A 22,932-nucleotide genomic window follows, 5' to 3' on the forward strand; every position below is an offset into this window, starting at 1 on the left:
GAGGAAAAGCCCCTTTCATATACGGAGTAATTTCTGTTCGTAAGTTTTAATGTCACTCCTTGCTTTCCGTTACAAAAACTTGTTTTTTTTTATTTAATTTCTGGACTTTTTTGAATTAATGCATGTTTTGATCTTGGCTCTCCGCACATAAATAATTAAAACGAAATTTGCATATTAATTAGTTGCAATTAATCGGAAAATTTTCTGAAAAAAGAATCGAAGGAGGAGGCCTAGTTGCCCTCCAAGTTTTTGATTACTTAAAAAAGCAACTAGAACTTTTAATTTTTTACAAACGTTTTCATTGGTAAAAAATATACGTAACTTACGAATTAACTTACGTAACGAACTTCGATATTCGTATGTTTTTATTGCGTATATGACGGGGTTCAACCCTCGTCGATACCTCGCTCTTTACACTAAAGCTTAGATTGTGTCCCAATTGCTTAAGAATGACTTCTGAATCACAAAGGCCGTAGAATAAATAGTTGAAATTACTAAAAATACTTTAGCGTAAAGAGTGAGGTATAACGAGGAGGTAAACCCCTCATATGCGTAATAATTTTTGTTCGTTTTAAGTTTTAATGCTGCTCCCTACTTTCAGTAGAAATTTTTTTTCATATTTATTTTTCATTGTTTTTTCAAATAAAGCTAGAAAATCCTGCGCCCCCTTCATTGAAATTCTCTTCCCCCATGAGAAGTCTCTCCATGGAAATATCCTCCCACGTCACCCCCCTCAAATCTCCCCCCTAAGCCAAAAAAATCTCCCTGAAAACGTCTTTACACTTCCCAGTAACCATTACTATATGTAAACACAGGTCAAAGTTTTCAACTTGTAGCCCCTCCCACAGGGACTGCGGGGGAGTAAGTCGTCCCTAAAGACATAGTTATTAGGTTTTTCGACTATGGTGAACAAAATGGCTATCTCAGAATTTTGATCTGGTGACTTTGGGGAAAAAATGAGCGTGGGAGGGGCCCTAGGTGCCCTCCAATTTTGTTTGTCACTTAAAAAGGGTACTAGAACTTAAAATTTTCGTTATAATGAGCCCTCTCGCAAGATTGTAGGACCACTCAGTCGATACGATCACCCCTGGGAAAAAACAACAACAAAAAACAAACAAATAAACACGCATCCGTGATCTGTCTTCTGGCAAAAAATGTGAAATTCCACATTTTTGTAGATAGGAGCTTGAAACTTCTACAATAAGGCTATCTGATACGCTGAATCTGATGGTGTGATTTTCGTTAAGATTGTATGACTTGTATGGAGTGTTTCCCCCTATTTTCTAAAATGAGGCAAATTTTCTTAGGCTCGTAACTTTTGATGGGTATAAATGATCTTGATAGAGCTTGAATATTTAAAACCAGCATTAAAATGCGATTCTTTTGATGTAACTATTGGTATCAAAATTCCATTTTTTATAGTTTCGGTTACTATTGAGCCGGGTCGCTCCTTACTACAGTTCGTTACGCTATCGTTGAGCGTGCGCTATTCTAGAAAGCTGTTAATTGTTATTGAAAAGATTATACTACAATGTGTTTTCGAACTTTTATTTTCTTCTAGGTATCTTGGAACTTCCTATTATTTATCTCATAGCTTTTCCACTGAGCCTGCAACTGAATCCAAATGTCGTTAAAGCTAAGATTTATTGATAATGATGAAGTGCCTGTTCTGGTTACTCAAAGCTCGAGAATTGTGAGAGAAAAAAAAGTAAGACTATTTTGATATATTTTGACTATTTTGTTATATATATATATATATATATACATATATATATATATATATATATATATATATATATATATATATATATATATATATATATATATATATATATATATATATATATATATATATATATTTTAATCAGGGGAGAAGGTAATAGCCCCACGTCCTCGGGAAGACTGCAGATATGAATTGTAAAATTTGTAGAGCCAAAAATATTTAAATTTTTAAGTGATGGAAAAAAAATTATTCGTAAAAGTATAATCAAAAAGTCTAGTTGCTCTTTCTTTTTTAGACCTTAGTATACTACGACGGTTCATTTCCTCCATACCAGATATACAAGGCGTTGTAGCTCATCAAATTATACAGTTGGCTATAGCCAACTGTATAATGCGACTCGGCCCAATAATGACCGAGACTCTATAAAATGAATTTTGATAACAATTATTCCATCAAAAGAATGAACTTTTTATGCCAATTTCAGATATATAAAATTCTTTTGAATTTACTGCTACCCATCAAAAGCTCCAAGCCTGAGAAAATTTGCCTGATTTTGGAAAAAAACGAGGGAAGTAACCCCCCAAAAGTCAATCCATCTTAATAAAAATCACACTTCTTATTCAGCATATTAGAGATTCCTACCATAAAGGTTTAAGCCCCTATATACAAAGATGTAGAATTTCATATTTCTTGCTATTAGAAAGGTCACAGATGCGTGTTTGCTTATTAATTTTTCTCTGGCGTAGTCGAATCTAACTGATTGTTTAAGAAGCCCGAGGGAGGGCTCATTCAAACGGAAATTAGCATTTCTAGTGCCTTTTTTAAGTGACCAAAAATATTGGATGAAAACTCAGCCCCCTCTCACGCCCGTTTTCCCTAAAAATATGCAAACAGAATTTTGATAAAACCACTTGGTTTGGTATAGTTAGAAGATTCAATAACTGCGTCTCTGGGAATAACATGACTCCCTATGCCGCCCGGGGAAAGGGCTGTAAATTATGCAATTTGTCCACTGTTTACATGTAGTATTTGTTATTTAGAAATGTACGACAATGTATAAGGGTGGAGGGGGGGTAATTTTCACGCGAAAATTTGCAGCTAAAAAACTTTCCAGTAGAACCTTTCATGGAAATTTTTCATGGGGGGATTTCCTGAATGATTTGAAAATTATCAAAAATTAAATTGAAAAACAAGGTTCTTCAATTGAAAGTAAGAAGCAAGAGTAAAACTTAAAACGAAAAAAAAATATTTCGTATATTAGGAGGGCTGCCTTTTCCTCGTCTTTACGCTAAAGATTGACTTTTTGTTCCAATTTTTTAGAAACGACTGCTGAAACAAAATGGCCGTTGATTAGGAATAAAAAGTTTTTTTAAAGCATTAAAATATTTTGGCGTAATGTACGAGCAATGAAGAAGGGGAAGCCCCCCCATAAACGGTATAATTTCTATTCTTTTAAAGTTTTAATGTTGTTCTTTACTTTCAGTTAAAAGCTTGTTTTATTTGTCTTAATATCAGTATAGCTCAACATCGTCGCTTTCTTGTTTTTAGGTGTGCGTCTGTTATTTTCACATGCGCGAGAGATACGCTAAAAATTGTATTATAAGCTGTTAAAGAGTTCGTTTTAACGAACTGTAAGTGAGGAGTGACGCGGCCCAAAAGTAACCGAAATTCTAGAATATCGGAATTTAATATCGTTATATACGTCAAAAGATTGGCTTATTATGCTGATTCCAAATTAAAATTCATTAAGTTTAGTGTTACTCATCGAAAGTTACGAGCCTGAGAAAATTTGCCTGATTTTAGAAAAAGAAGGGAAACACCCCTAAAGTCAAGGAATCAATAAAAATCAGACCCTCAAACTCAGCATATAAGAGAACTCTACTGTAGAGGTTTCCGGCTTTTATCCATAAAAATGCAGAATTTTACATTTTTCTCCGAAGAAAAATCACGGATGCGTTTTTATTAATTTTTCCCTTTTTTTCCCAGGGGGTCGTCTTAGGATCCTTAGGGCAGCTAGTTCCCCTGTTAAAAAAATACCACGGCAGCGCTTGATAGCAGTGTTATTTAAAAAACTTTAATAAATTGAATAAAAGAACAATTTCCTCAACTAAAAGCAAGGAGCATTAAAATTTAAAACGAGCAGAAATTATTCCGTATATGAAAGGGGCTGCCTCCTCCTCAACTCTTCCCTCTTTGTGCTAAAGTTGTTTATTACTTTAAAAATCAGAGTTGTGGCAAAGAGTCAAAATTTAGCGTAAAGAGCAAAGTATTACGGAGGTGCAGTCCCTTCCCTATATGGAGTAATTTCTTTTCATTTTAAGTTTTAATGTTGCTCCTTACTTTCAGTTGGAAACTTCGTTTTTATTTAATTTGCTTTATTGAATCCTAAAATAAACACAAAGGTTAGTGGAGACACCAATTCCTTTTATTATTGTAATTTTAGACCCTCTTGGGGGAAGGGGGGGGGGAAGACATACTTAAAAACCTTCCCTAATTTAGCAGGTTTCTCTAAAATTTAGCTGGTGATTATGAATCCCTTTTTTCGTGAGGTATTGTCCACTTTCAATAATCGCGTACACAATATGGCACATGCCCCGCATGGTGGTATTGTGTCTTTTGTTTGCGTGAAGGGGTGTGCAGAAGTAGACTAAGTGTGTACGAAGCACGTTGCACGCGACCAAACGAGTGTCGCTCTTGTTAAAAGCCAGGTGGATGAGAGCTGATAAATATCCGATTGATTGGAATCTACTGAAATTTTAATTCTTTTTTCTTTTGCTGCACGCTAAATTAGGCGCGTTTCTTCGGATTTTCGGCCAAGCAGCGTGAATTAAAGACTTTTTTTTTTTTTTTTTTTTTTTTCTTTTTTTTTTTTTTTTTTTTTTTTTTTTTTTTTTTTTTTTTTTAGTATATGAAGTTATGTTAGGTGATGATTTTTTTTCACAGTCGTTCGAGCTGTTTTCCCAAACTGATGAAGCTGTTTGCCCAGATTGTTTTTCTGTCTCCTTTATCTTTTAACCCTTAGTTTCCACTTAAAAACCCTTGGAGGATTTCAAAAAATAGGCGCATTTTCCAGAAAATAATTGCTTTCAGTTTTTGGCTTTAACGCCTGAATTTGATTTTTTTTTTCTTTTTCTTTCTTGATCATTTTTTTTTTCTCTGATTTCTCGTAGCAGAAATAACCCTTTCCATTTTATTTTCTTTCTCGATTCTGTTATTTATTTAAATGTGTTTTGTTGCTTTTTTTGTTAAAAACATTCGCTCTTCTCAGAAAAAAATCGTAGAAAATGCTGAAAATATTGAACTAAAAATTGTTATATTCAGTCGTAAATTGTGTCATGCCAAATACAAAAGAATCGCTGTAAATATCCCTAAACGCTGAACTGAGAATACAAATGCTCAATGGCTATAGACCTACTAAATGACTCTCTAGCATAACAGCTCGACTGAAGTGTGAAAATGGTTTTTTTGTGTCATATTTTGTATATATTGTATATGTTTCTTTATATGTAATATAAAATGAATAGGTGTCAGCATTTATCTTGTGAGAGTGGAGATAATGTGCTGATGTATTTGAGTATCAGTTGGCTCTATTTTGTTGGCTTTTTATGTTCAAAAATGAAATTTTAGGCGTTAAGTTATATGGTAGTTTAGTTCATTAGAGTCGACTTTTTTGGAAATCATAATTTCAACCCGGAATTTAATTATATTTATTTCAAAGCTATTTTGGATAAAAGTGATCACACTAGCAGAGCATTAAATGAAGCGAATGTATCTATAAGAACGCCTCGAAGGGTGGCGGCACTGAAGGCGGAGATTAGTATGAGAAGTGAACAAACAAAGAAAGACATTTGGAAGAAAATTTGATGTATGAGCCAGCGAGGGTGCCAGTGAGGGTGATGAAGGTGGAGAAGTAGATCCCGTTATGCCTTGTAAGTAAATGTTTCCTAGTTTTTTGAATAGTTTACGCAATAACAGGGACAATCAGGAAATTTTAACCTGTCCCGGATATTCAGGAAAGGAGAGCTATTTCTATTTACGAAGAAATAGAGTAATTTTTAGGTTTATTTTACCTACTCCTTCCTTCACCTCTCTTATTGTTCCTCTCCTCTCTTCACTAGATACGAACGAACAAAGTTCCTGAATGCTTGTAACAACCTAAGAAAACGGGAACTTTTCGTAGTATGTACGTGAACAAGAGCGTATAGAAAGGATGCGACGAGTCTTTATAACGAATTTTAAAGGCCGTATCTGCTGATCCTTACCCTGAAATGAAAACCTGCAAATCAGGTTGTTGCGACCCCTCCCTCATTCAAAGAAATGATTGGCTGATGGGTAAATCGATAATCTTGCATAAAAGAGCTATAATTTAAAGAATTATGAATTACTGCAGACAGGTGAGTAGGGCGGTTTTGAAATTATCTTGAAAAAAAAGTTTTCTTTGATGGCACTTCCATGTGGAGAAAACAGTCAACACTAACGTTTTACCAGATCAAAAAATGGGAGACATTTTTCTCAGTTGAAAGTTCAAATTGATAAGAGTCAAATATGAGTCGATAGCTTATCATCTCACCTTCTTTGTACTTATCCGACAATGGAGACAACCTCCAGGGGCTCTGGAAATTGCTTCCCTAGCATGACACATTTTTTGAAATTAACTATTTTTTATACAGAAAGTTAATATTTTAAAGATTATATGGGTCTTATGAGACAAAAGAATAAAAGAATAGATATTTACTTTTAGCAGTTTAACATGAAAGAATAAACAAGTTTTCAAATAATAAGTAAGGAGAAAAAATGAAACAAAATGTCTAGAAATTTGCGGATGAGCGCACCTTTCTCTCATTCGCTCCATATCTTCTTTTAATGTTAGTCTTAATCTCACTTTGTAGGCTTAATCTTGCTCGCAAACTCAATTTTTTAGATTAATTTCTTCTTGTTGTTAATTGCAAACTTTGCACCAATTGTCACACCGTGGGATGGCGGAGGTTCACGCTGTGTGACAACAAAACCTGCCAATAACAGGACTTGAAATTCTTTTCTTCACCAATGGAACTGTTTATGGTCTCACCCCCTGACAATTTTTTGTTTCACCAAATCATGAAAATGGGCAATGACCTTCAAGCTACTCAAAGCATTGCGTGTATTCAACCCGACACCGATTTCTTCTATGGACAAAAATGTCCTAGCTGTCTCAGAAAACTAGCACAGAAGAGTATATACCATGGCTTAAAAAGGCCCCATTTTATTCCTAAATTGCCCCTCTTTTTTACCTCTTAATCCTCTCTCTTAATTGTTTAGAACGGCCACAAAAGAGAATCTTCTGGATGTAACATAAATGTTACAAACCTCATAAAGATAATTTCCTCCTGCTCAAATTTCTGATACTGTATGAATAAAAGTAACTAATATCGACCATAGCCATTGAGATATCAATAATGTGCTTGTGGCTGCTATTATAATAGATGGCTCAGATTTTCGTGGACAAGCAAACAATATTTCTCTTAATGCTCTCTCTAGCCCCTCTCTTAATCTTATTGGCAAACTCATTTTTTTTAGATTAGTTTCTTCTTGTTATTAATTGCTAACTTAGCGTTAATTGCCACACGGTAGGGTGGGGGAAGGTCATGCTGTGCGGCAACACAACATGTCAATAACAGGACTTGAAATTCTGTTCTTCACCAATGGAACTGTTTACGGTCTCTCCTCTTTGAAAAATTGTCAACCTTTCAAAAATCTGTTTGATTGGAGATAGTGTAGCAAACCACGGTGGCCTTGTGGGTAGAACTAGACAAGCCGTCTCACTATCTTCACTGACCGGTGGCTAAAGGATCTGTGCTATCGCCTGTGATACCAACCTGATGTTATAATACATTCTGAGAAGGTTAAAATACATTTTAATTATGAACTTATCCTGGCTCAAGGAAAAAGATGAACGGATTGGAACCAGCTGATGTAACTTACGTCGTGAAGATGATGATGGACGTGGAATGATGTTATGAATGAAAAACCCGACTCCAGGTGACAAACAGTGCTTTTTTTCCTTTTTTTCTCTATATTCAAAACATTTCGATGAAAAATATTAAAATATTTCAGTTTTTTTAATAATTTTAATGTTTTTATTCTGGTCAAAAGCCTGTATAATCCGAAAGGGGAAAAATTATAAAAACATCAAAAATAGATAGAGAACCAACATAGAACAAATGTAGTACATTCATAACTTACCCCTTTATATCCCATCCTAAAATACAGACATATAATGTCGCAACTAGCTCAGTACTTAGCAGAAAGAGTTGCTCAACACACACACGCACACACACAAGAAAAAAAAAATAAAAATAAAAGAGAGATGAATATGGTGGAATGAAAAATTAGCAAACAAAAATCTTCAAACAGGTTTATGGGTGGTATTAAGCTGTTTTATGGGTAGATTGAATAACAATACTGGTTACGCCGATCAAGTTGGTGGGAATAATTATACACCTCTTTAAGATAATGAAAACCATTAATCGTATGTCTGCAAATAAGAGATTGTCATTAAATATTGGTGCATCACGCATGCCAAACTACTCCTACGAACAATTTAATGCAGAGCCAAGCTGCTTCAGACCGACATAGCTATCCACGCTCTTCTTGCATCCCAATCTATTCAAACATTATCTATTTACCCCCCCCCCCCCTACACATAAGCTCTAAATTTCATTTAAATTCTTCCTTATCACATTTTCCCACTCCATTCAAGGACGACATTTTGTTCGTTTGGCCCCAAATGGGTTGCCAAAAAGCCAAATCTTTGGTAACCTGTCATCCTTCTTCTGGAAAACGTGTCTGTGAAAGCTTCAATCGTAGTTTAAATTTTAATGTGTGTTATAATTCTGTTCACCATTTTTGTTCTGTTTTGTAGCTTTTTTTTTTTAGCTTTGTTATTCCCTTGGGAGTGGCAGTGAATACAGGCCCTAAAAGTTTTATGTCTTTTTGTGTTTGCGCTGTTTCTAAACCTCTTTGAACTTGCGCAAATTCTTAGATTCGGTTCTTGAGTCGACCACTTTACAACTCCCTTAATGGACTGCCAAAATCTGATATATAGCTAGAAGGTAAAAGCTCTGACTTTTCCAACAAAGCTTGGTAATGCAACCAATGCCTTGTTAGGCAATCCTGCTTGAGTATATGCTCCTACACTTGGAAAAAAAATGAGAAATTTACGCAACAACTCTCATATTTGGACGTACACAATAATAATGGCGCTGTTTTCGCCAAAATTTTGTATATCCTAGCCTGTAATGCCATTAATCCTACTGTCGAAACTAAAATTTGCGATTTTTGTCTCAAGTCCAGAAAATGTCCGTCAAATTTAGTCTTTATAAAGTTTAAACTTTGTCGATGAATTTAGTATTTATGAAAGTTCCTTTTCTAGGATTTTGTGTTGGTGATACCCCAACTAATCTAGGACCTGTCCTTTTGTTATACTCAATAACTTATTTTCTGTGAATCCATAAAAGTGAATTCACAGAAAAATCCATGAGTGAATCCATAAAAGGAACTAAACATAGTTCCTGAAAGGAACTATATATGTAGGAAAGTAATCTTGTCATAATGATTTTCCTTTTGTTTTTACGACATTTTTATCCATTCTGCTCTTTTGGGATACGTATTTCGAACATTAAATACGGATTTGGGGCTGCTTTAGATTGGTCGATTCAGAGATTGCATTTTCCTATTTCCTACTATGTTCAATTTAATTTAGTAGCCAATTTGTTTACAATTATTCTTCATCGTGGTTTCAGTTTTAGAATGATGATTGATGCAAGAACACCGCGCAGTTTGAAAATCAAAATTGCATTGGGTATGGAATATTGCAACTATGGATATTACTATTGTTGGAAATAAGCAACTACGAAATAACATAGATGACAGTATTTATCCGTTATACTTCTGTTTTACAGATGTCTCTGTTTAGCCTGAGAAGGAATCTTGCATACTTTGTAGCATCAATTATAGTAGTAAACCCGTATAATCTTTGATTTTGGCGAAAAGTGATGAAAAAGAGCAGCCTGTCTCTGAAATGCACCCCCCCCCCTCAAACAAAAGTTGGATGTATTTGATGCTGCGAGCAACTTGTTTCATTGTTATAATTAATCGTTGCTGGACCCATGTAAGAAGGCAGATCTCTCTCTAAAATACATTAGGAACGAATATAAGGTTAACCAACACACAAATGCTTGTATTCATGTCATTTATCAATAATTTTGTTTTAAAGAATGACTTATATACCATTGAAATATTTCTTATTTTTAATTTTTTAGTATATAGCGTTGTAGTATCTAGTGTTGTAGTAATTTCTTAGCGTTGTAGTATCATGCAGGGTCGTATCTAGGATTTTTAAGGGGAGGGGTACAAAAACTTTAAAAAACGTATCAACAATTTGTTTATATTCATTTTTGTCACGTTTTTTAAAAGTTGGACAAAACAAGGATTTAAGGGAGGTTTAAGTCTTCCATCGTGGTCACTGGCGTAGCAAAATCTAGTAAAGGGCAAAACACAGCTCATATTCACCCAAATTATTAAACCAATGTTCAAGGAAACTGTTTAGTGAGAAACAAAAAATCACAATCGACACTATTTCACGAACAATTCCTTTTTTTCAATAGGGAAGTTTTTCAAAGAAAGATAAAGAGCTAGATTAAATCAAAGACGAGGAGAAATAAACCCAGAAAATGATTCAAACTGAAAATGAACAGAAACAACTATCAATAATTCAATGAGATTCAAAACGACAAGTTATTATAGTGAGGAACAAAATAAGGACTGATCTGTTAGGGGAATGGCTTTTACCACTTTTATTGCTCCTGAGATATCGCAGATGCGCCCTTTTGAGAATATGGGTGCACTGAATTTCCTTTAAGTAGTTTAACATTCTGATCAACCTGTCTGGAAAGTTTCAGCCTATTACACTCAGCTATACCTTGGATAATGCAGATAAACGTTTTTGACAACCTGCATGCGCATAATTTATTTTCACTTGATTCAACATCTCCCTCAACATTTCTTGAATGTTTCCCATTACTATACTTATTTATTTGTATTATTCATTACTACATGGTTATGGTAGCCCCCTAATATTTAAGATACTTTCTGTTCGTTTTAACTTTTAACATAGACTCTTTACTTTCATTAAGATGAAATAGCAAGCTGTTTTCAAATGAAAGTAGATAGTGACATTAAAATTCAAAACGACCATAAATAGTGTTGTGTGTCACAAAGGTGGGGCAGCTACAGACTCAACACCTAAATTTAAATTTATTTTGTATGCTTGTAATAGTCTAAAGTTTTAGCAATTTCAAAAATTGCTAAATGTAAACTGTGGCGAAAGAAAAAACCGTTTGGAAACTGTGTTTTGTTTTAAGACTGCCAAATCGTAATTTTACCCTTTTTTATAATTGATAACATTAAAACCCCTTAAATAGCAACTTTAGCGTAGACTAGTCTCCATTTGTAAAATACTTAGACTGCTTACTCTGTTTTTTTTTACCCGTATATTCTAATCTTAGCCTTGTCTTGAGCAAGCGCAGAAAACATGGACAAAAATCTATACTTTGTTTTAGGACATTTATGTTTCAAATATAACCTCATTGTCGTTAAAAATCAAAATAATTTGCAAACATATACTTACCGTCTTTTGATTTTGAATTTCTGTTCTACAGTTTTTACATTTCAATACCAGCAGTCGTGGAAATAAAACCCCTTTTATGAAATTCATGTTATGTGTTTTTGTGTAGTGTTTTATTTTGGTCTTTTGGATTTCCGTGTTTACCATATTTCAATATTCACATCCGCTAATTATATTCAATATTCAATATTTGAATAATTGCCATACCAATATTTAAGAAACTGGGATTATAATAAATGAGCGTAGAAAACATTGGATCCATACTATATTTTTTTAGGATACTAGTGCACCAATAATTTTTAATTATTGACTCCCAAACCCTGTTAAATAATAACTTTTCTGGGAATTGAAAATTAAGTGAGAAAAATGTAATCATAACCTTTTGGCTTAGGGCACGAATTTGATCACTTAAGACCAATTAGCCAAAAAAATATCTTTGGATTTTGGGGTTCAGATACATGATTAAACACCTGATTTGAAATTTGTGTCAACCACGTTTGATTTAGAATAGCCGTCGTTTCATTTAAGACTAGTCCTAAAATTACCCTTGAACAATTATAAAGATTAACCCCCCCCCTACCCTACTCAACCTTATCCCTTATCATGTTTTCGTGTATTAGTTTTTAGAAATCAGTTTCGTTGGATGTTATATGAAGATTCATTTTAAAAGAATTACATAATTTAAAACACCACTAGGTGATATGCAGAAATTTGGCGCATAATCAAAGCATATTTTCTTTAAGAACATTCAATTTACAAATTATTTTAAAAAAAATCAGTAATTAGTCAGAAGAAGCTCTTTGGGACAACTAATGATTGGCCTATTTCTACTAAATGTCCAGAATTTTTATAAAACCTACATCGATCAAGAAAAATTCAGTCATCTTTTAGTATATATATTGAAAATAAGAGCTGCCGTTTACATTTTTTGGAAAATGTGTCTTATTTGCAGGTAACCGTGTATCCAATAAACCACGCAGTTTACAAGCGGCGCGGCCAAGAAAATGCAAAAATAATCAAAGAAAAAACAGAGGATCTGTGGGAAAACCCGAAAAGTGTTATGTACACAGAAAAAAACAAGAAGCTTTTCAAAAACGTGGTAGACAAAATCCCTGTGGCGAATCAGTAAAAAGTGTTCCTGGAACATTAAAAGGATTCCGCAAAATAGCTTTAGGACTACGAAGTAGAATCGGTGAAGTAGACGACACTTCTCAAATATTTCAATTGGGCTCACCAAATGCATTCTATACATCAGAAACTAGTAACAAAGAGGAAAGAGAGCCTCTTCTTTTGAATAGTAGCCTAAACAAGACAAAAGACATACCATTAATATCGGTCGCTGACTCTGTTACAAAGTGTCAGAGCGATGTGTCAAGTATCCTTCCAAATGAGAATGTAGAAGGGGAGGATATCTGTCACAAGTCCATAACTGAGTCAATACAGATGCCACAACTGCATTCTGTTTTGCCGTCAGTTCCTAACACTGTTGAAGTAGATAAAACTATGCCTCAGCTTTTAGATAGCAGGCTAAATGTGGAAGAAAACACGTCAGTGATGTCAATTAATGATTCTGTAGAAAAATCTCCAAGAACTCTCACATCAAATAACTGTGAGGATCTAAAGTGTAATTGTCAAAAGTCTGACTCGCAATCACAAATCATAATTACTAAAAAGGCTGGTGAAAAGAAGATTCCCTTTCAGGAAGAGACATCTACAATTATACCCAATCCACAGTTATTAGTAGGCGATTTTATTTTAACCCAAGACGCTGAATTAGATACAGCGCAAAACAACAACGTGGAAACGGAAGACTCGTCTCTTTTGCGTTCCTTCCGGGATTCTTGTAAAGCCTTCTTAGGAACTGCGTCAGTTATCATACCAGACAAAAACAGGGAGACAGAGGAGACGTGCCTAACATCTGCGTCGGGATCACATAATGGGTCTGTTTCAACATTTTGTAAAAAGCAGGAAAACCAGGTTATGAACAAAACTGTGTCATGGATTTCAGATTGCGAACTAGAAGTGAGACAAGACCATTTAAAGCAATCTCGACACAATTCAGGTCAAATAAATTCCAGAATTGAATCATATTCTGTTCCATATGACAATGAGTCATGTTCTGTTCCATGTGACAATGAGTCATATTCTGTTCCATGTGACAATGAGTCATGTTCTGTTCCATGTGACAATGAGGAGGTAGGAATGAGCTCTCAAAATGAAAGAATGTCAAGTAATTTCGAGGAATTAAAGTGTTTAGATACCTGGCTAGAATCATTGCTATGTATTCAAGACTCGGCTACGGAAAGTCTTAGAAGTGGGTCAAGTACCGTGTCAAATGACAGCAAAATATTAGAAGATTGTTTTTTGATATCTGAATTGGTATCCAATGCTTCCAAAAGTGGGAAGAATATTGACACCAAAGGGACGCCTTCTAAGGGTGTGGATGACAAGTTAAACCCCGTAAAACAGAATTCAGTCTTGTCTGCTTATGGATCAGTTAAGGAATCTCTAAGAAGTGAAAAGTCTCTTTTGTACAATAAGAAGTTATATGGTAAGGATCATAAGAAAGTGGCTGTAGATAATACCTTAAAAACGCCTGGAAAAAACTCACAGAAAAAGATTGCGAACGATATTTCTAAAATCCCTGAAAACAGAGAACAGAAAAGGGCCTTTGAAGTTTTTTCCAAAATGCCTGAAACAAAGTCACAAAAAGAGGCTGTAGAAGGTGCTTTTAAAATTCCCCCCCAAAAAATTAGAGAAAGAGGTGGAGAGGATGCTTCTAAAACGCCTGAAAAAAAGTCAAGGAAAGAAACTATAGGGAATACTTGTAAAATTACTGGAAGAAAATCACATAAAGACGCTCTTGAAGTTGATTCTAAAATGGTCAAAAAAAATTCACAGAAAGAGAGTACAAAAGATGCCTCTAAAGTGCATGAAATAAAGACAGAGCCTGAAGGAGATGCTCCTAAAATTCCTGAAATTAGGAAAGAGGCTGTAGAAGATACTTCCCAAATGCCTGGAAAAAAGTCAAAGAAAGAGGTTCTAGAAGATGCCTGTCGAATGCATAAAAAAAGGTCACACAAATGGGTTGTAGAAGATATTTCTAAAAGACCTGAAAAAGTGTCACAAAATACATTGATGTCAAGTACCTATGGAAAGTCGAAAAGAATTGCCCTCGAAAAAACGATGTCTTCATCTTTGATTGACAGGTTAAAGCAAAAAAAATGCGATCCAGTATTATCTTTTCATGATTCAGTTAAAAAGCGTGCTAGAGTTGAACATGACGGCATAATGAATAACAACCTGGAAGGAAATGACACCTTTAACGTACCTACAATAACGTCCCAGAGTACTCTTATGTCAAGCACTTCTGAAAAATTAGAAGGCAACAGTGCAGTCAAAACAGTGCAGTCAATAAGTAATAGAAGGCAAACAGTAAGCGCTCAAACTCCTATACCGCAGTTGCAAAATATATCGATGTTAAATACTCCCAACATGTTGAATAACTTGGATTTTGACCAAGTAGCGACCCCATTGTTAGTTGGTTTGCAAAATGTGAAAGAAGAGAATCCAATGCTATCGTTTTTCAAAGGAATTTTACCAGGTCTAACGTCATTTAACGATGATGAATATATAGAGTTCCAATCAGACGTCATATCGTCAATACAAAAGATAAAATCGAAACGTGAAAATGATCGACGTTGATCAATTTTTCTGTGGAACAAACAAATCACTAAATTACTTTAGTTAAGAAACTAGCGGAATCGTTTTGTTATTGTCGCATCTAGCGGCTTGGGTCAAACAGCAGGCGAAATCAATAAATTGGTTTTGTTTTCTGGAATAACATGCCACTAACGCCATTTAATATTACTAGAAAAATATTAAAGTTAATTCTATAAACCTTAATGAAAATATTAGTTAATTCTGTCTTTCTGTGTCTTTTTGTTTACTTTTGGCTCATAGTAGGCCTTGGTTTAAAAAACTGGTTTCTCTAATTGAGTACCTTTTGTTCGCTAACCTAGCCCTAAATTTTGTATACTCAGTGAAAATTGGGAAAGAAAAAAAAATCAACTTGTTTAGAAAATTTCTTGAATCTAAATAAACTTAAATTTTCAATGTAAGTCGTGCTTTTCGCAAGTTAAAATTAAGCTGGTTTTGCATACCTTTGATTCCTTCTGGATATTGCCACATTGCCAAGGCGCTAATTGTTTTAACTCCTGTTGAACCCCTGTTGCACCGCAAAAGATATTTTATTGATTTTCCCTGCTTTTTGACCTGGATTTTGTTCGTATAGCGCAACCATAAAACAACCGTCAGTACAGCCTATTTTGCGTGCGATATCTGATATATGTTCATGCTAACTGCAGTTTTAATTAGAGTAGACTCAAGGAACTTTCATAGAGTAAGTTTAAGTATCTCAGGGGAAATTTGAAAATATTTTTAAACTCTGACACAATAGGTTACTATGAAATGGACCAGAAAATTTTTGTAGTGGATCAGTATGAAACTTGCATTCAAAGGTTATTGGTCCTAGAGGAACCTAATATACAAGAAATGAGGAAAATACCCCTAAAAAATGGGGCCAGAAAGAGGGCCAAAAGTATTTTTCCTGATCAGCTCGAAAGTTAATCCTTAGATCCTTGGGCTAAGGAGACTACAGTTCATTATGAAAACAAAAAAGGCAATGGCTCTCCTGGAAAGGGTCCCGAAAAGGACCAGAAAATTGCCAAAAATACTAACTCAAGATAAACTCTTTTAAACTCATTACACGTTTAGAATATTACAATCAGTTTTTCTAGACCTAGATTGCGACTTACTGTATCTGAAAATAAGTCCATCTTATATTAACTATATAACTTATATATAAACTATCAAAAGTTTCTGAAGATGACATATTTAATCCAATAGCAATTTAGATCAATTATTAATTTTTGTCTGAAATTTTGTAGGTTTTCAATGACGTTGACAGACACTACAATGTGGGTAGCACTATTAGTTTTAAACCCTATTTTACTATGTTAAATTTCTAAGGAGTTACCTTTTACTCCTCCCCTGTTCCTGTACTCCTTCGTTCAGTGATCGCAATGCTAGTTTTTTACCGGTACTCGATTTCTACTGACCACTCCTATAACCGCAATGCTAATTTTTTTTACCGGTACTCGATTTCCACTGACCACTTCCATAATTGCAATGCTAATTTTTTACCGGTACTCCATTTCACAATGCTAATTTTTTACCAGTACTCGATTTCTACTGATCACTTCTATAACGGAAATGCTAATTTTTTACCGGTACTCGATTTCTACTGACCACTTCTATAACGGTAATGCTAATTTTTTACCGGTACTCCATTTCGGTACTCCAAACCACAACTTCCCTGTGATTATCTTCATTTACGAAACTTCTATCTCCTTATTTATTTCTTAATGGGGAAAGAGTTCCTTTGGGACAAGATCTAGAGAATCAGGGAAGTAACTGGTAATTTTCGGCTTGAAACAGTTTCTGAAAATTATTATTGCCATTTTTCTAATTACATTAATTTATCTGTATATTTAAACCAAGAAATATTTTTCCTTGGTTTAAAATTGAATAATAGGTTGCTGCTTGCGCTTCGATAGTGTTCAGATTCGATCTTCATTACTTTCTTAATAGAAGTGGTCAGTAGAAATGGAGTACCGGTAAAAAAATTAGCATAACCGTTATAGAAATGATCAGTAGAAATCGAGTACCGGTAAAAAATTAGCATTGCTGTTATGGAAGTGGTCAGTAGAAATCGAGTACCGGTAAAAAATTAGCATTGCGGTTATAGGAGTGGTCAGTAGAAACCGAGTACCGGTAAAAAATTAGCATTGCTGTTATAGAAGTGGTCAGTAGAAATCGAGTACCGGTAAAAAATTAGCATTGCAATTATAGAAGTGGTCAGTAGAAATCAAGTACCGGTAAAAAATTAGCATTGCGAAATGGAGTAGAATTAGTCAGTGGTCAGTGGAAATCGAAAAAACGTGGAGGATAGGAATTGGCTCAAAAACGTGGCATTTTTATTAAAAACTTTCAGAAATAACCGAATGCAAGAAATGTGTCTCTTTTTTCATCGTTTGTGGTTTCATTTTTCAAAATTTGATTTTTCTAGTATAAAGATTGAAATTAATGGAATTTAAAAGGCAGGTGCGTCTAATAGAGCGATAGTTAAGAGATATTTTAATTAAGACCTCTCACAAATATCTTTTAATATGGCTTAAAATTACCTCTACCAACAATCCTCCCCTCTGGAATTGCTGGCTAGGTTGATCGAGAACAATAAAGTCATAGTGGCGTGAATATGCATAGTCTTGACTCAAAGAAACGTGAAATTTTCATTAAAACCTCAGAAAGAACCGAATGCAAATGTCTCTTTTTTCACCTTTTGTGTGCTTCATTTTTCACAAATACCCCCTCACTACTTTTAACAAAATCTTTGCCTCAAAATCTTTAACAAAATTTTGCCTCATCTTTGCGATCCAGATTCTCGATTGTTTACCATATAATACGGAAGTACCTTCAATTGTCCCACCGACTACCCCCACCCTACATTTTGTCAATTGTCAAAGCTGCATTTTTGTTCATTTTTAGCAAACATGATATTATCGTAAGTAAACTAAAAATGAAGTTTCACCTGATGTGATATCAGTTTTGTTCTATGTTTATATTACGATAAACAATTAAGCTATCAAACCCGAAAACCAATCACTACCCGCAGCCACAACAATCTATAAGAAACTTAAGGGAGAGGGAAGGGGGAATTTTTTCAGTTTTAAAATGAAGATATGGAAAAATGTTCTTTTCAATTTGTTCTTTTTTAATGATAATAGAAAGAAGGTTTTTTTCTAAAATCTTGGGTGGGGGTATCTTTTCTTTCCTTCAGTTTTATCAAGACAATTTATAAGTGAAACAAAGCCAAAATACAGCCTATGTTGATAGCGGCACGGATTTTGTTAAAAGTAGTGAGGGGGCATTTGTGAAAAACGAAGCACGCAAAAGGTGAAAAAAGAGACATTTGCATTCGGTTATTTATGAGAGGTTTTAATGAAAATTTCACGTTTCTTTGAGTCAAGACTATGCATATTCACGCCACTATGACTTTATTGTGCTGGATCAACCTAGCCAGCAATTCCAGAGGGGGGATTGTTTGTAGAGGTAATTTTAAGCCATATTAAAAGATATTTGTGAGAGGTCTTAATTAAAATATCTCTTAACTATCGCTCTATTAGACGCACCTGCCTTTTAAATTTCATTAATTTCAATCTTTATACTAGAAAAATCAAATTTTGAAAAATGAAACCACAAACGATGAACAAAGAGACACATTTTTTGCATTCGGTTATTTCTGAAAGTTTTTAATAAAAATGCCACGTTTTTGAGCCAATTCCTATCCTCCACGTTTTTTCGATTTCCACTGACCACTGACAAATTCTACTCCATTTCGCAATGCTAATTTTTTTACCGGTACTCGATTTCTACTAACCACTTCTATAATTGCAGAAGTAAATTTTTTTTTATTCCACCAAGATTTAAAAAAGATTTATCAGAAATATTGACATAAAGTACTTGTATACCTCGCTATATTGCATTACCTTGTAGAGCCATCTGGATTATGGGAAAATTACACTCTAAAATGGGCAGTAAAAAAAAGTTTCAGGTTTCCTTTAAAGGTTCTCAATAGAATTTCGGGCAGTAATGAGTGGTATATTTAAAAACAGTTTTTAATACCAAATCAAATGATTTATTTTTGCTTATATCGACCTAAATAATACATACTTCCATAAGTATGGATAAAACAAAAGTGGAAAGTGGTAGCATGGATGGGTTTGAATTGCCATAGGTCTGAAATGTCAAAACGATGTAGCCTGTAACCTACAAATACCTAATACTAAGCAATTGAGGGGGAATACTAGGAAAATTTTACAACACACATGACTGAAAATCACTGATCACCTTTTAGTTTTTTCCCTATATTCTATTAAAATTTCCTCCGAATTGGAGGGAAAAAAGAAAAATAGTAAAATTTCGTCGATTGTTTTTTTTTGAGAAAGTTGATTTTGTCAAATATTTGAGATGAAACATAGGTCAAAACACGGTCAAGATGCATGAAATTTACAGAGGCGCCATTTAGACTAAATGTAAATAGAAGTGGTCAGTGGAAATCGAGTACCGGTAACAAAATTAGCATTACCGTTATAGAAGTGATCAGAGTACCGGTAAAAAATTAGCATTGCGGTTATGGAAGTGGTCAGTAGAAATCGAATACCGGTAAAAAATTAGCATTGCGGTTATAGAAGTGGTCAGTAGAAATCGAGTACCGGTAAAAAATTAGCATTGCGGTTATGGAAGTGGTCAGTAGATATCGAATACCGGCAAAAAATTAGTATTGCGGTTATAGGAGTGGTCAGTAAAAATCGAGTACCTGTAAAAAATTAGCATTGTGGTTATAGAAGTGGTCAGTAGAAATCGAGTACCGGTAAAAAAATTAGCATTGCTGTTATAGAAGTGGTCAGTAGAAATTGAGTACCGGTAAAAAACTAGCATTGCGATCATTGAACAAAGGAGTAAAGAAACAGGGGAGGAGTAAAAGGTAACTCCTTAGAAATTTAACATAGTAAAATAGGGTTTAAAACTAATAGTTCTACCCACATTGTAGTGTCTGTCAACGTCATCGAAAACCTGCAAACTTTCAGACAAAAATTAATAATTGATCTAAATTGCTATTGGATTAAATGTGTCATTTCTATGCAAGTTGTAATTAATCAGTTTCTCTTCTAATAGATACTTTAAGTTAAAATCTAGTCTCCAAAAAGCAGCTTTGCAAAATTTTGGCAGGTTAAGTCGTAAATGTTGATTCTGATGCAAGGGTGTATCCAGGAATTTTTCGGGTGGGGGGGATTTTTAAATGCATCATAAAACTGTTTATATGTATTTTTGTTACGTTTTTACTGGTTGAACTCAATTTTCGAGGAGAAGGGGGTTAGACCCTGAAACTCCCCTGAATATGGCCTTTCTTTGGGTTGGCGTGTCTACTTGTGGTGGAATTCTGGCACCAGTTTTGACTCGTATAAGTTTGTTATAGGCTACTCTTTTACCAAAACCTTATAAAAAATTTCTTCCGAATGATGGTTTTTCTTGTCGTAAATGGGTTTAATGAATACTTGAACTTACTTTGTGAACGGTCCTTGTAATTGGATTAGAGTGTGATTTTATGCGGACTAGATATAAATATTACTCGGATTTGAGATTTGTTTTTGTAATGCAACTTTTACCGTTTCAACTGCTCCAATTTTTGTGCCTAAACAATCTTTTATAAATGGAAATAAAATAGTATTTAGACTTGGATTTTTTCCAAGATTTTCTTTCGATTTGTTATTAGAAATATATCAATAACAGTGCACTTATTAGGTATCGTTTTATCCCATTGAGATGGCTTTGGATACATTAGCTTGCATACGGTTAGCTTTACCAATGATCCTAGGCGTCACCAGCACCAGATTGAAGATATAGAGTAGTACCAACGAACAATTTAGTCTGCAAAATTACTTCCAGCAAAACTCAACCCATGCAAAATGCAGAGAACTAATTCTCTTATATAGGATTTTGACCGTTTTAATCCCAACTGTCATATTCAGCGTATCAGAGAACCCTACTGTAGAAGTTTCAAGCTCCTATCTACAAAAATGTAGAATTTTATATTTTTTGCCAGAAGGCAGATCACGGATGCGTGTTTATTGTTTGTTTGTTTTTTTGTTTTTTTGTTTTTTTTTTCCCCAGGGGTGATCGTATCGACCCAGTTGTCCTAGAATATCGCGAGAGGGCTCCTTCTAACGGAAATGAAAAGTCCTAGTGCCCTTTTTAAGTGACCAAAAAAATTGGAGGGCACCTAGGCCCCCTCCCATGCTAATTATTTTCCCAAAGTCAACGGATCAAAATTCTGAGATAGCCATTTTATTCAGCGTAGCCGAAAAACCTTATAACTATGTCTTTGGGGACGACTTACTCCCCCAAAGTCCCCGTGGGAGGAGTTACAAGTTCAAAACTTTGACCAGTGCTTACATATAGTAATGGTTGTTGGGAAGTGTACAGGCGTTTTCAGGAGGATTTTCTTGTTGGAGGCAGGGGTTGAGAAGAGGGAGATATTCTGGGGGAACTTTCCATCGAGGAATTTGTCATGGGGGAAGAAAATTTCCATGAAGGGAGCGCAGGATTTACTAGCATTACTTAAAAAAAACAGTAAAAAAATAAACATGAAAAAGTTTTTTTTTCAGCTGGAAGTAAGCAGCAGCAATAAAACGAACAGAAATTATTACCCATATGAGGGGCTCACCTCCTCCTAATACCTCGCTCTTTGCGCTAATGTATTTTTAGTAATTTCAACTATTTATTCTGCGGCTTTTGTGATTCAGGGGTCATTCTTAATGAATTGTGACAAAATTTAAGCTTAAGTGTAAAGAGCGAGGTGCTGACGAGGGGGCGAACCCCCTCATATATGTAATAAAAACATGAGAATACAAAAGTTCTTTACGTAAGCTAATTTATAAGTTACGTATATCTTTTACTTATAAAAAGATTCGTAAAAAATTAAAAGTTCTAGTTGCCTTTTTAATTAACCGAAAATCGGAGGGCAACTAGGCTTCCTCCCCCGCTCGTTTTTTTCTCAAAACCATTCGATCAAAATTATGAGAAAGCCATTTAGCCAAAAAAATTAAATATACAAATTTCCTTTTAATTATTCCTCTGCGGAGAGCCAAAATCAAAACATGCATTGATTCAAAGACGTTCAGAAATTAAATAAAAAAAAAGTTTTTTAAATGAAAGTAAGGAGCGACATTAAAACTTAAAACGAACAGAAATTACTCCGTATATGAAAGGGGCTTTTCCTTCTCAACGCCCCGCTCTTTACGCTAAAGTTTTTTACTGTTTTAAAATGTAGAGTTAAGAGAAAGAGTCAAACTCTAGTGTAAAGAGCGGGGCGTTGAAAAGGAAAAGCCCCTTTCATATACGGAGTAATTTCTGTTCGTTTAAAGTTTTAATGTCGCTCCTTACTTTCATTTGAAAAACTTTTTTTTTATTTAATTATATAAGGAACAAATGCAATGAATGCTTTGAAATATTGAAGTGAATATCGGTCACGTTTACGTATTAGATTATCGGATGCCCTTACGCACGAATCGCTGATGATTTAAATCATAAGTGACTGTTTTAATTCTCACTAAATTGGTAAATGAACTTCTTGACTATTCTCTGAACTTCCATAATTCCATAGCTCCCATAGTTTTGGAATAAATCATCATAAATAAGTTTGATTTTTTGGGAGCGGGTTCGGGCCATGAAGGGTGGGCCAGGGGCTAGCTCCCATGATTTTTTTGGAATAAGATATGGTCAATAAGGTTTGTTTTGATGGACGTTTTCGAGCTGAAGAACCTCTTCCTAGCTAATTTATCTACTATGGGCTGCCTCCCCGTAGTAGCATAATATTTGTAGGCATGAATATATAATGAGTCGGAGGTAATAGGCTTGGGAC

General features: G+C 34.6%; 1 protein-coding gene across 2 annotated transcripts in view; it reads left to right on the forward strand.

Annotated features, from left to right (window-relative positions):
• Positions 1-1,561: 1,561 nt before the first annotated feature.
• LOC136037836 (origin recognition complex subunit 2-like) overlaps positions 1,562-22,932 on the forward strand; it is a 58,280-nt gene continuing 36,909 nt past the window's right edge. The window contains exons 1-3 of one of the 2 annotated variants that reach the window (XM_065720677.1): positions 1,562-1,708; positions 5,442-5,652; positions 12,340-20,750. In XM_065720677.1, coding sequence (XP_065576749.1) covers positions 5,646-5,652; positions 12,340-15,092 — 2,760 coding nt within the window. In that variant the 5' untranslated portion in view covers positions 1,562-1,708; positions 5,442-5,645 and the 3' untranslated portion in view covers positions 15,093-20,750. Of the gene's footprint in view, positions 1,709-5,441; positions 5,653-12,339; positions 20,751-22,932 lie in introns of those variants that run through there. The other variant, XM_065720678.1, reaches the window with a different exon arrangement.

The sequence above is a fragment of the Artemia franciscana genome, chromosome 17 (assembly GCF_032884065.1).
Source record: "Artemia franciscana chromosome 17, ASM3288406v1, whole genome shotgun sequence".
Classification (NCBI taxonomy): domain Eukaryota; kingdom Metazoa; phylum Arthropoda; class Branchiopoda; order Anostraca; family Artemiidae; genus Artemia; species Artemia franciscana.